This window comes from Vigna angularis, chromosome 1 (genome assembly GCF_016808095.1).
Source record: "Vigna angularis cultivar LongXiaoDou No.4 chromosome 1, ASM1680809v1, whole genome shotgun sequence".
NCBI lineage: Eukaryota > Viridiplantae > Streptophyta > Magnoliopsida > Fabales > Fabaceae > Vigna > Vigna angularis.
The window spans coordinates 50,501,679-50,515,644 of NC_068970.1; the positions used below are offsets into that span (position 1 = coordinate 50,501,679).

Below are 13,966 nucleotides of genomic sequence, written 5' to 3' on the forward strand. Positions count from 1 at the left end.
ATAAAGAAGAAAAAGCACACGCCTATGAAGAAATTGTCAAAAGTCAGAAGGCTGAAAGAGTTTATACATTCCAATTAAAACAGGACCTTGTAACCGCAAGCAAAAAGCTGGCCATGAGAGTGAAGGAGAAGAACGCAACATTAGAAGAGGGAAAACAATGGAGGCTCCTCTACGAAGAGGCTAAAAAAGATAAGCGAGAGGCTCTGAAGAGACTAAGAGAAGCGCAGGTTCAAGTAGAAAAGGCGGGACATGAGATGAAGGAAATGGCCTTGTCTTTTGAGACAGATATGAACCAAGAGCGTTGGAAGCTGGCAGAGGCCGAAGAAGAGCATCGCTCCATGATAAAGCAAATGGAGGAGTACATTGAAGAGCAAGAGGAACGGTGGAGGTCAATGGAGTTTGGAGAGAGGCATCATGCCTTGGTAAAACAAATGAAAGACCACATCGCGATGCAAGAAGAGGCTGTGAAGCATTGGAAGGGAAGTTTTTCCCAATTGGCTATGTTGGCGAACGGAGCAATTGAAGACGTTCCTAAGATGGTGTTGGACGCCGAAGCCACGACCCACTTTTGTAACCCGCCTCCCGAGATAATGCTTTTTATTAACCATTGTAAATGGCTAGTAGGCGAAATGAAGGCCTTCATTGCTCAGGTTAGGAAGTGATTTATGTCTCTATATGAAAGACTTAAGATGTTTTGTATGGTATCAACTTGTATCGATTTCCATCATTAACATTGTAGTGATCTTATGATTTCCACCTATCATTTAGCATGCATCACATTTTTCCTTGTCCTTTCTCTCTCCCTTTTTCTTTCTTTTTTGTCTGGCGCATTTCATCTAACTTAAGTTAATAATAAAACAGTAAAAAAAAAAACGGCCAACTTTCCACGGCATCCCTACAGGACTCGAGCCAATTCAAGGATCATGGAAAGCTGGGAAGAGTCACAAGAATCCATCAAAGCTGAAATGAGTCAGTTGAAAGACCAGGTTGGCCAAATCTTGGTTGCCCTTGAATCCCTGAAGGCTACTGGAGAGTCTTCATCTACACTGGTTGGCGGGAATGCCCATTTTTATCCCCCGTTTTTCAATGCTACGAGCCAATCGATTCCTTTCCCGTTGTATGGGTTACCCTCGGGATATACTCCTCCCATAGGAGAATATTTGGAAGGGGGGCATGTGTCGTTTCCCATTCCCACAACTATTGATATCCCGCCAGTCACCACTCATGGACCTACCTATGTGTCAGCTCCCTTGGTAAGTACTCAAACGAATGAAGCAATCACAGTTGAAGGAACACGAGTGACTACAATACCGCATATGATTGTTAACCACGATTCTTCAGCAAGAGCCGCATCACAAACCGCGGCGCGTGCAGGAACCGACATCAGTAACGGTGCTAAAAACAGACTGGAGATTCTGGAGGAAAAAATGAGGGCTATTGAAGGGATGAAAAATTATGGGTTCGGAAATGTTGCAAGACTAAGCTTGGTTCCTGGAGTAAAAATACCGTATAAGTTCAAGGCGCCAAAATTCGAGAAGTACAGGGGTGATACATGCCCTAAAATCCATCTGGCCATGTATTGCAGAAAAATGGCTGCGTACGCATATGACGACCAGTTACTCATCCATGTTTTCCAAGACAGTCTCGTTGGGGTAGCATTAAACTGGTATACCCACTTAGAGCCCTCTCGAATCCATTGTTGGGCAGATCTAGCCGACGCCTTTGTAAAACGGTATATATACAACACACATGTAGCACCGGACCGTCTGCAATTACAGAATATGGGAAAGAAAGACGATGAAACCTTCAAGGAATATGCCCAACGTTGGAGAGAATTGGCCACACAAGTGGAGCCGCCTTTGTTTGAAAAAGAAATGGTGGCGATGTTCGTAAATACGCTTCAGCCACCATTTTATGAATATATGGTGGGGAATGTGTCCGCCAATTTCGCTGACGTCGTCATAATTGGCGAGAGGATAGAGATTGGGGTGAAGAGCGGGAAGATTGCAGGCGGTCCATCTACGATAGAGAACTCTAAAAAGAAGCCTTCTTTCAATCCAGGAAAGAAAAAAGAGGGAGATGTGCATGCAACATTGGCAATGCCTGTATGGAGAGGTCAGGCTCCTATTCACAATTATAAACCATACCTGGGTCAACCTCCATATTCAGCCAATGCGGCTTTTGCTCATCCAATCAGGCCTCAACAACAACAAGGATTCTACCAATCACAACCCGTCACAAGCAATGCTTGGAGGATTGGGCCAAGTGCAAATCCAAATCCGAATGTAGGTCAAGGCGGTTATCCGGGAAGAACCCAGGAAAGAAACTTTGTCCACTTCACCCCCATCCCCATGACTTACACTGAATTATTACCTCACCTCGTCAAAAGGGGTCTGGTTGCTATATGTCCAGTGATACCCCTGCAGCCTCCATACCCTAGGGGTTATGATGCAGATGCCAAGTGTAGTTATCATGGGGAAGGTGTGGGTCACTCAACTGAGAGGTGTATGGCCTTCAAGCGTAAAGTGCAGGCCCTAATTGACGCTGGGTGGCTAAAATTTCAAGAAGATAAACCTAGCATTGATACTAATCCGTTATCCGGACATGGTAATTCCTCGACAAATGCCATTGAAGTTAAGAAGCATGAACTGATAAGGGATGCAAGTAAGATCCGAAGTTCCAGAAGGTTTATTTTCAAGGAATTATTAAAGTTGGGATTTTTAAACGGGGATTATGATTTGGAAAGAGCATGTGGACTCCATCCATGCACGGAACACTCTATCGAGGAATGCGTTGAATTCGAAAAGTTTCTACAAGATCTGCTTGATAGGAATTTGATGCAAGTGTGCTATGAAGACAAGGATGAGGAGGTGTTTGCACAAACTAGTATGGAGCTAGATGTAACTTTGCCAGAGCCGTTGATAATCCGTTTCACTCGAACCACCCCTACACCAGTAATTCAAGGAAGATCGCCCGTTGTCATCCATACACCAGTTCCTTTTCCTTACAAAAGCGAGAAAGCTGTCCCTTGGAGGTATGGGACACATGTAGTCGACGAAGGACAGTGCATTGAAAGCCATTTCTCTAGCGAGGATCCAGTTGTTAAAAATATATCAAGCATCGGCGGAATGACGAGGAGTGGTCGAATCTTCACGCCACCAAACTTGACGGGAAGAGGAGCTAGCAATAATGAAACACCAATGGACGCAAATACTAAGGAGCATTTAAAGGGGAAAGGGGTGCAAGTAGAGGAGACCTCTGACAAGGCAGACAAGAAAGAAATCTCTGAGGAAGAGGCCTGCGAATTTTTAAAATTCATTCAACAGAGTGAATATAAGGTGGTGGAGCAGTTGAATCGCATGCCTGCTCGGGTTTCCTTGTTAGAATTGCTTATGCATTCTACCTCTCACAGAAAGTTGTTGATGAAGGTACTCAGTGAGGCTCATGTCGAGCATGGTATTTCGTTGAACAAGTTTGAGGGCATCGTTGGCAACATCATCTCTAATAATTACCTCACCTTTACTGATGAGGAGATACCCACTGAGGGGAGAGGTCATAACAAGGCTCTTCATGTCTCCGTGAAATGTTTAGATCACGTTATAGCGCGTGTCTTGGTGGACAATGGTTCCTCTCTGAATGTCATGCCAAAATCAACATTGGAGAAGCTACCCTGTGATGGAATGCATATGAAGCCAAGCTCTATGATTGTGAGGGCATTTGACGGCAGTAAAAGGGTAGTGATGGGAGAAATTGAATTGCCTGTCCAAATTGGTCCATGTGTCTTTCAAATTACTTTCCAGGTCATGGATATCCTCCCAGCTTATAGCTGTCTGTTAGGCCGCCCATGGATCCATTCAGCGGGAGTTGTGCCCTCCACATTGCACCAAAAACTGAAATATATCATGGGAGATAAGTTGATCATAGTTTCTGGAGAGGAGGATCTCCTTGTGAATGGCCCATCCTCCACCCGTTACATAGAGGCAGCCGAGGAAGCTCTGGAAACAGCTTTTCAATCATTAGAAATCGTAGGAAACACCTATGTTGAGCCATTTCCTAAGAACCCACATTTATCATGCACCTCTATCATGATGGCCAAGGTCATGCTGAAAGAAGGTTATAAGTACGGGAATGGTTTAGGCAAGTATGGACAAGGACGTACATTCCCATTGGAGGTGATTGGGAACAAAAACAGATATGGCCTGGGGTATAGACCCAGCAAGGAAGATAACAAGAGGGTGATTGAGGAAAGGAAGGAACGCAGTCTGGCTCGAATGGGGAAACGGGAACCAAGGGCAAAGAAAATCCACATTTGTGGTATCAAAGAGAGTTTTCGCAGTGTTGGATGGGTGAACACTAGTCATATAGCGGTGGTGGAAGAGGAAGCAAGATCTGAAAGCTCAAACTTCGTGTGGGTTTGCTCCCCAGGTGCACGGCTCAACAATTGGAAGACTCTGGATTTACCCGTGATGTTTAAATCAATTGAAATGTAATATATTAATTAACCCTATCGCTTCACCCGAGCTTTGGGATTCATGGCTCACGGGTTGATGCTTTTATTTTGCTTTCAGTGTGATATTTGAATCGTGTTTGTTCTCATTTCTATCATCATTTAGCCTTTTTCATCGTTTTTCCTATTTATTTATTTTTTTCGCAAACTTAAATAATGCAGATATGACAATGAATGTTTTGAAAATAATAATGTCAATATCCCTAAGTGGGCGCACCCTGTCATTAATGCGGAAGATGATCCGGAAGATGATTCGGAAGATGATCTGGAAACCTCTCCAGAGTTATTGAGATTAGTGGAACGAGAGTCTAAAGAGATAAAACCCCATCAGGAAGAAATTGAAATACTCAACTTGGGAGGGGAAGATGAGATGAAAGAAGTAAGGATCGACACTACTATGAAAGAGGAAGTGAAGGTAAAGCTGCAAGCCCTACTGAAGGAGTTTAAGGATGTGTTCGCTTGGTCTTACAATGACATGCCAGGGTTGGATACCGATATTGTGCAACACAAGCTCCCACTTAAGCAGGAATGTCTTCCGGTCAAACAGAAGTTAAGAAGAATGAAACCCGAGATGTCATTGAAAATTAAGGAAGAGGTACAGAAGCAATTCGACGCGGGATTTCTGACTGTGGCGAAATACCCACAATGGGTGGCAAATATTGTACCAGTGCCTAAGAAAGATGGGAAAGTTCGAATGTGCGTCGACTATCGTGATTTGAATCGTTCAAGTCCGAAGGATAACTTCCCGTTACCACACATCGACACTTTAGTTGACAATACAGCCAAGTACTCGCTATTTTCGTTCATGGATGGTTTTTCGGGGTATAATCAGATTAAGATGGCGCCTGAGGACATGGAAAAGACGACCTTCATCACGTTGTGGGGGACCTTTTGTTATAAGGTGATGTCTTTCGGGCTCAAGAATGCCGGGGCAACATATCAAAGGGCGATGGTGACACTTTTTCATGATATGATGCACAGGGAGATCGAGGTTTATGTGGATGACATGATTGCAAAGTCTGAATCGGAAGAAGAACACGTCCTCAACTTGAAGAAATTATTTGAGAGATTGAGAAAGTATAAACTCAGGTTAAACCCTGCCAAATGCACATTTGGAGTGAAATCCGGGAAGTTGTTGGGCTTCGTGGTTAGCCAAAAAGGGATAGAAGTGGATCCTGACAAAGTGCGAGCGATATCAGAAATGCCTACGCCTAGCACGGAGAAGGAGGTTCGCGGTTTTCTAGGTAGATTGAACTACATTGCTAGATTCATCTCCCAATTAACCGCTACCTGCGAACCAATGTTCAAGTTGCTACGAAAGAATCAGGTTATGGTTTGGAACGAGGATTGTCAAGCCGCTTTTGAAAAAATCAAACAATACCTGCAAGACCCACCTGTATTGCGTCCACCCGAGCCAGGAAGACCACTCATTTTGTACTTAACTGTATTGGAAAGGTCAATGGGTTGTGTATTGGGTCAACATGATGAAGCTGGAAAAAGAGAGCATGCAATATATTACTTGAGCAAGAAATTCACAGACTGCGAACAACGATATTCATCGTTAGAGCGAACTTGTTGTGCATTGGCATGGGCCGCTCATCGCCTAAGGCAACACATGTTGAGTCACTCTACATTGTTGATATCCAAGATGGATCCTATCAAGTTTATTTTTGAAAAGCCCGCTCTCACTGGAAGGATAGCTCGGTGGCAGGTGCTATTGTCAGAATATGACATCGTATATGTTACTCGAAAATCCGTCAAGGGTAGTGCTCTAGCAGAATACTTAGCTCATCAACCCATCAACGATTATCAGCCAATGCAACCTGAATTTCCCGATGAAAGTATCATGGCTCTATTCGAAGAAGGCAGGAAAGACCGAGACGAAGAAACATGGATATTACTATTTGATGGAGCATCGAATATGATGGGGCATGGCATAGGGGCAGTACTTATCTCTCCAGGGCAGCAGTACATGCCCATGACATCAAGGCTGTGTTTTAATTGCACGAATAACATTGCAGAATATGAGGCCTGCGCTATGGGTATTCGGGCGGCAATAGAGTTCAAAGTGAAAATTCTGGAAGTATATGGAGATTCAGCTTTAGTCATCAACCAGTTGAAGGGAGAGTGGGAAACAAGAGACGCAAAATTAATCCCTTACCAGGCATACATCAAAGGATTAATGGAGTGTTTCGACATCATCACATTTAACCACATACCACGGGAAGATAACCAATTAGCAGACGCGTTGGCTACTTTGTCATCCATGTTTGAGGTTGACCCAAATACAGAATTACCAGTGATTGAAATGAAGAGCCATGCGGAGCCAGCATATTGCCAGTTCATCAAGGAGGAGGTGGATGGTAAACCCTGGTACTTTGATATCAAGCACTATCTTAAGACCCGAGAATATCCTGAAAAAGCATCTGAAAATGATAAAAGGTCGTTACGAAGGTTGGCTGGTAGCTTTATTTTAAGTGGGGACATTTTATACAAGAGAAATCATGACATGATTCTCCTCAGATGTGTAGATACAAAAGAAGCCGAATTGATATTGAAAGAAGTGCACGAAGGTACATTCGGCACACACATGAATGGGCATTCGATGGCTAGGAAGATCTTGAGAGCTGGTTACTTCTGGTTAACTATGGAAAATGATTGTTGTACACACGTGAGGAGGTGCGAGAAATGTCAGATGCATGCTGACAATATCAATATGTCGCCCATGACTTTGAACGTATTATCTGCACCATGGCCATTTTCAATGTGGGGGATAGATGTTATTGGAGCTATAGAGCCAAAAGCGTCAAATGGACACCGCTTCATACTAGTCGCAATCGATTATTTCACCAAGTGGGTTGAAGCTGTTTCTTATGCCAACGTGACTAGAAAGGTGGTGACCAGATTCATAAAAAAGGAATTGATCTGCAGATATGGGTTGCCTAACAAGATCATCACTGATAATGCCACCAACCTAAATAACCGGATGATGGCGGAATTATGTGAGGAGTTCAAAATTCATCATCTTAATTCTTCTCCTTACCGTCCAAAAATGAATGGGGCAGTAGAAGCTGCTAATAAGAATATCAAGAAGATCGTGCAAAAGATGGTGGTCACCTATAAGGATTGGCATGAAATGCTTCCCTTTGCTTTACATGGATATCGTACGTCAGTACGAACGTCAACTGGTGCAACACCTTTCTCACTGGTGTATGGAATGGAAGTAGTGCTTCCATTTGAGGTGGAAATCCCATCTCTACGGATTTTATTGGAAACCCAATTGGAGGAAGCTGAGTGGGTTCAGGCTCGGTTTGACCAGCTCAATCTCATCGAAGAGAAGAGACTGACAGCGGCGTGCCACGGGCAATTGTATCAAAGAAGAATGAAAAAGGCGTTCGACAAAAAACTACACCCAAGGGAATTTCATGAAGGCGAACTGGTGTTAAAGAAGATATTGCCCATACAAAGGGATTTCAGAGGCAAATGGACCCCAAATTATGAAGGGCCGTTTGTAGTAAAGAAGGCATTCTCTGGAGGGGCACTAATCCTCACAAGGATGGACGGAGAGGAGTTACCTTTGCCAGTTAATTCGGATGCAGTAAAAAAGTTTTACGCGTGATGATTCTGAGATAGTGGATGCTACTAAGGGATATTAACGCTGTTTTGTAAAAATTCTGTTATATTCTGTGTTATTTTCTTTCAATAAATGCCCTACCATTTCATTCATCATTTAATTCTTTCATTTTTGCCTCTCGTCACGATTCATATCACACTGAGTTTTAAAAATAAAATAAAGGGAAATGACAATGATTAAAGCATCACGGGTATATTCCATTGAGCACAAACTCGCTCCTCAAGGATGTCGTGGAAGAAAACAAATAAAAAAATTTCAAAAAAAAAAGAGGGAGTCACCAAAATTTCAAACTGTTCAATTTGTTTTACGAGTTCTTTGTTTTTCTCTTCCCATTTCATTGTCTCATACGCATAATGGTTCAAAACTTTTGATCATGACATTCACTTCGGATCTCATTTTATTTGAAGTCATTTTTCCTTATTTTCTTTGTAAATAATTTTATTTTCTTTTGAACCCGGTTTTCCATCATTTTGTTTAGATTAGAAATTTTGTTTAGACTGAAATTAAAGAAAAAAATAAAAAAAAAATCTATTTCATTTCACCATCAAGAGAGATTTACAGTAAGGTCGGAGAGTTGATTTTGAACAAGGACATCAATTTAAATACACTCATACGATCTTAACATTTGATAAATAAGATAAAAATGCATAAAAAAGAGAAAAAGCAGATATAACAAAAAAAGTGCAAAGTCACAAATTCAAAAAAAAAAATCAAAAAAAAAAATAAAGCAAAGCAAATAAACAATGTTCGTGGTTCGATCACGGGTGATCATTAAGTTACAGACCATAAAAAAAAATAAAAAAATTCAACGGAAAAATTCCCGAGCTGGTTGTGGTGGTCTAAGGGAGAGCTCCGTTGAGGGAGCTCTGGTCCGGAATGTGAGAAGCATGGGTGGAGGGATTTGTCGCTCGTCCCTATCGTCGTCGATGATGATCGGAACGGGGAACAAGTCCAGCAGCCTCGGCGCCCTCATGATCACCCAGTCATATTCTTCAAAAAAAAAAAAAAACAAACAAAATTTTTTTTGTCAATAATAAGAGGAGGAGAAAATTTTCAAAAAAATGGACATGATCAGGATTCTTACCATACATGTATAGCGGCAGTTGTGAAAAGAGAGTGCCAGTGGGGTCTATCTCCGCTTGCCAGCGCCTGACCCGATTGCCATGGTTGTTGAACCAGCAGTGCACGTTGTATTCGCTGGCATCTGCGAAGGTCCTTAGTCGAGACGCGATCTCGACGACTTGCGCTCTGCTTGGGTGTGTGACCCCGTAGTTGTAGATATTGGTCATCATTTTGACCTGATCATCGGTAGGTCGCCACCGCTGACTGGTGTACCTCTCCATCTCCATCTCGCTCATCCTTCCTCTCTAAGTTTTCTAAAACAAAAAAAATAATAATAAAAATAAAAAGAACAAAAACATAACAAAAGCATAAAACAAAAAGTATTTTCAGTGTTTTCTTTATTCGTTTTTGTTTCCTTTTAGTTTTTTTTGTTTTTTTTGTCCGGTCAGTCTTTGTTATTTCAGTGTCTGGTCTCGGATCTGTTTCACGGTCCTTGCAAGAGGGTCCTAAACGGATCTATGTCCTTTTGTCTTTGTCCATATTGTCCATGTCCGGTTCATACAAATAAATTTCTTTTTTTAAGTTTTCTGTTTTTATGGGGTACGTGGCGTTGTTCTATCCGATTGTCTCTGCCATACCTTCAATCGAAGGGAGATTAACGTCTGGTTTCTAGCCTATATACCCCTTAAGTTTAAGACAGTTGTGTTTTAAGTTTTTAAAATTAAAAAAAAAAGAGGAAGAAAGAAGCATCAGAAAGAAATGCAGAGAAGGGTGAGACGGAAATAAAAGCAGACAAATCAAAAGGAAGAATAGAAGAGCTTGCAGGAAAGGAAAGCAGAAAAGAAAAACATAAAGGGGAAAGGGGAAGGAAAGCAAAAAATAGAAAGCTAAAAAGTAAAAGGAAAGAGGAATAGAAATTATAAAAGAAAAGGGAAAGAAGAACAGAAAAGCAGAGAAGGAAGGGTGGAAGGAAGAAAAACAAAAAGGAAAAAACTTAAAGGAAAGAAAAAGGATTAAGAGCTTAGAGGACTTACCTGGAAGCAGAAGGGCTTACGGAAGCTCGTCGCAGCACTGGGACGCCTCCGAAAGCATACGGGGCAGAGGCTCCTCTCAGAAATCCAGACGCTCAAGGAAGAGAGGAAGAGAGAAGGATAGAGAGAGAGCGAGATCGGGAAAATGCCGCTCAGACGCCGAAGGGGTACCCGTTTTATAGCTGAGCAAATCCACTGTGGCTACAGTTCCGGTCGCTGCAACCGTCTGGTGTCGGTCTGATTTCTTTCTGAGTTCAAAAAAAAAAAAAAAATTTGAAAATCTGAAAACGGGTAGGGTTTTGTTGGGTCGACCCGGCCCAATTCAAGACTTCTTAGATGACCCGATTTCACACAAAAAAATATTAAAACAAAATATAAAAAAACGATAAATAGAAAATTTTCAAAAAAAATAATAATAATTGGAGTGATGTAAAATTTGAAGTGTTCAAAATTGTTTTTCATTTGCATGATAAAGGACATTTCTCAGGTTCATTGGGCCTCATTGTCATGTTAACCTTCTTTGAACCCATTTCTTCTGAAATAAATTTGAGTGAAGAATTATTTTGGCATGTTTGTAATTTTACATCACACCATTTTGTTTGATTTTTATTCCTTCTTCTTCTACATTTTGAATAAATCTGAGAATGAAAGGGAAGAGTGCTCGAGCCCATTAGGCCCAATGGCCTTCGTGGTTTTCTCTCGAGTCTACTTCTCTTGAAAATATGTCAAAAATATTTTGTTTTCACATTTTTGCTGTTGAATGATGTTTTATACATTTGTTCAAATTGTCCTGTGTGATTTTCTTTGAATTTGTAGTTGAAAAAAAAAATCTGAGAATGAAAGATGAACAGTTTTTGAGCCCATTAGGCCCCGTTGTCATATGTGGTTTCTCTTGAACCAGTGCATCTGAATTTCTGAAAAATAAAAAATGCATGTTTATGTAGATTTTATGTTTTCAATTCAAATTTTCCCTTTTCATTTGTGTGGATAAGTATTTGTGCAAAAAATAAAAAATAAAGGAATTCAGACCTTTGTCTGAAGATTTTGTCATGGTTGTAAAAAGAATAGTGTTGGGCCCATTGAGTCTAGTTGTGTTGCAAAATTTCCTCTAGTTCAATCTTGTGAGATCCTCTCATAACAAAAAAAATTAAAAAAATGAATTTCTTTTAGCTTGTTCCATAAACTTTGAAAAATGCAAAAAATTGTTTTCTTTGTCATCCTCTTGTGACAGGTTCACACGGCTCAGGTCATCTGATCCATTGGGTCAATGTGCCTGGTAAGTCCAACTTCCTTCTTTGTTACTTCTCCTCAGGTCCGATCCGATCTGGATTTTCCCGTGTCGAAAAGTAAAAACAAAAAAAAAACATTTTATTTTTCAAACGTTTTTTTCTAAATCAAATTTTCTCATATCATTTTTTTTTTGCATTGCTCACCAAGTCTAGTTTCTGCACTCGTCCCCAATGGCCCAGAAAGCCCATTTCCCATACTGGTCTGCAAAGCTCAGTTTCCATACTGACCCGCAAGGCCCAGTTTCTACAATGGCCGAAAAATATCAATTTCCACATTAGCTCAGAATGCCATTTCCCATATTGGCTTGCAAAGCTCAGTTTCCATACTGACCCGCAAGGCCCAGATTCCACATTGGCCGAAAAATCTCAATTTCTACAAAGGCCATAAATCTCAATTTCCACAATAGCTCTCAAAGCCCATTTCCCATACTGGCTTGCAAAGCCCAGCTTCCATGCTGACCCGCAAGGCCCAGATTCCAAAAAAAATCTCAATTTCCCCAATGGCTCACAAGGTCCAGTTTCCAGGCTGGTCCGCAAAGCCCAATTTTCAAAAAAAAAAAAAACAAAAAAAAATCTGTTTTCAACTAGCATCATCATTTTCATTTCATTTTACTTTTCTTCATGCATAAAACCAAAAAATACACAAAAGTTGAGTCATTTGTTTTCGACGCAAATCATCCATTTTATGAGATTTCAAAAAACAAAATGTAATGGATGTCATAATCTCCTGGAGTCAATTGATCAAGTCAAATATTCTTAAGAGATATATGTGTGTGCATTGCTTGAAAACATCATCCTTCAGCTCTCGCTATACCAAGAGATTGGCCCAATCATGTTCTTGAGCCCAAATGATAAACACCAAGTTTTACACTAGGGCAGATTTTCCATTACCTCCACTGGTTTTCATTTGGGAAACTCCTGAATCCGTTAGGACAAAAAAAAAGGGGGAAAAATAAAAAAGGAAAAAATGACTCTTATTGAGATCATTTAGTCTTGTCTCCTAATTAATCTTTTGAAAATGAAACAACCAATATTTGAAATGATGTGTGGCCATTTTTCTTCATCCAAAAAAAAAAACAAAAATACATCCTTTGATACCAAATTTGAGCCAATAAGAAATTTCTTTTCAAAATTTACCCAAACAAGGGTTACCATCACAGTAGAAGTCGACTCAAAGTGCGAGAAGAACACACTTAGTGATCAAATGAAGAGAATTCAGCAAAAGCAAGGCAAAAATACAAAGAATCACGAAGTGATGGCAAGCAAAGAATGAAATTTGAGAAAGGGCAAAATAGTCAAAACAGTTTTGACGAATAACTGATACAAAGTATAGATGGTAACTCTTGTTTTTCAAAAAAAATACCCACAAAATTTTATTTGAGCCTTTATATCCTTTCTTTCAACACCCTTTAGCCCAAGCCACATTACAAGCCCAATAAAAGTCCACACAGATTGAATAATGGTTGCTTAAATTTTCATAAAGCCTAATTTTCGAGACAAGACAAAAATGACCAACAATGCAGTTGTAAAAAAAATGATGAAAAAAAATAAATGTCCTCGGATGAAGGAAAATCAAACCATTTGGGGCAATCTTTTCAAACCAATCATTTCATATCCATCACAAATTTCTGAACAAATTCAAATCCCATTCAAACTCTTCCCCCGATTCCCAAACTAGGGGGCAATTTTGGGCAACTTTATTTCATATGTTTTGGCCCTTTCAAAATATGGTGCAACTTTGTTAATCTCACATTTATTTCATCTGTATATTCAAGGTTCGTACCGAGACCGGGGCATCCCTTGTTGGGCCTCTCAGTTTTGTCCGTACTGAAATTCATAGATCCACCCTCAAAACAGGGGCAGACACTTTGGGGCTTTGTATGATTTTGAGTCCATCTTATCATTCGTAAACCCAAAGTGGGGGGCAACCTTTTTTTTGAACCTCGCTTAATTGACTCATACCCAAAACCAAGGCAACTCTGTAACTTTCATATGTTTCGACCCATTCAGAGTATTGAGCAACTTTGTTAAAACTCAAATTTTCTCATCTGAATATTCAAAGCTCATACAAAGACTGGGGTATCCCTTGTTGGGCCTTGCATGATCTTGGTTCGCCCCGAACTTCAAAGAAATCCATCACAACCAAAATTGGGGCAATTTGCAAATCCCGCATGATATTCTCACTCCCTGATTCATGACTTATTCCCTCACAATTCACAGATACATTTGTCCATACCAATACTTTTACCATGTTCCAAAGCAGCTTCCGGGTATCTACTACCTCACATTGGCCTTTGTAGCTGTTTTAAGGAGTAAGAGGCTCAAGTAGCCAACCCGTTACTCTCCAAATCCTTCCAATCATCCTCCACATTTTTGTCCCAACCCTTGATATCAAGCATGTACACACTGGTATCTCGTCAAGAAATGTGTGGCACACAAGCTT

General features: G+C 40.7%; 1 protein-coding gene across 1 annotated transcript; it reads left to right on the forward strand.

Annotated features, from left to right (window-relative positions):
- The first annotated feature begins 923 nt into the window (after window positions 1-923).
- Window positions 924-8,126, forward strand: LOC108320289 (uncharacterized). The gene is made up of 2 exons (XM_052872351.1): window positions 924-4,486; window positions 4,670-8,126. Exons 1-2 carry the CDS (start codon window positions 924-926, stop codon window positions 8,124-8,126), a joined length of 7,020 nt encoding a protein of 2,339 aa, XP_052728311.1.
- Window positions 8,127-13,966: the final 5,840 nt, after the last annotated feature.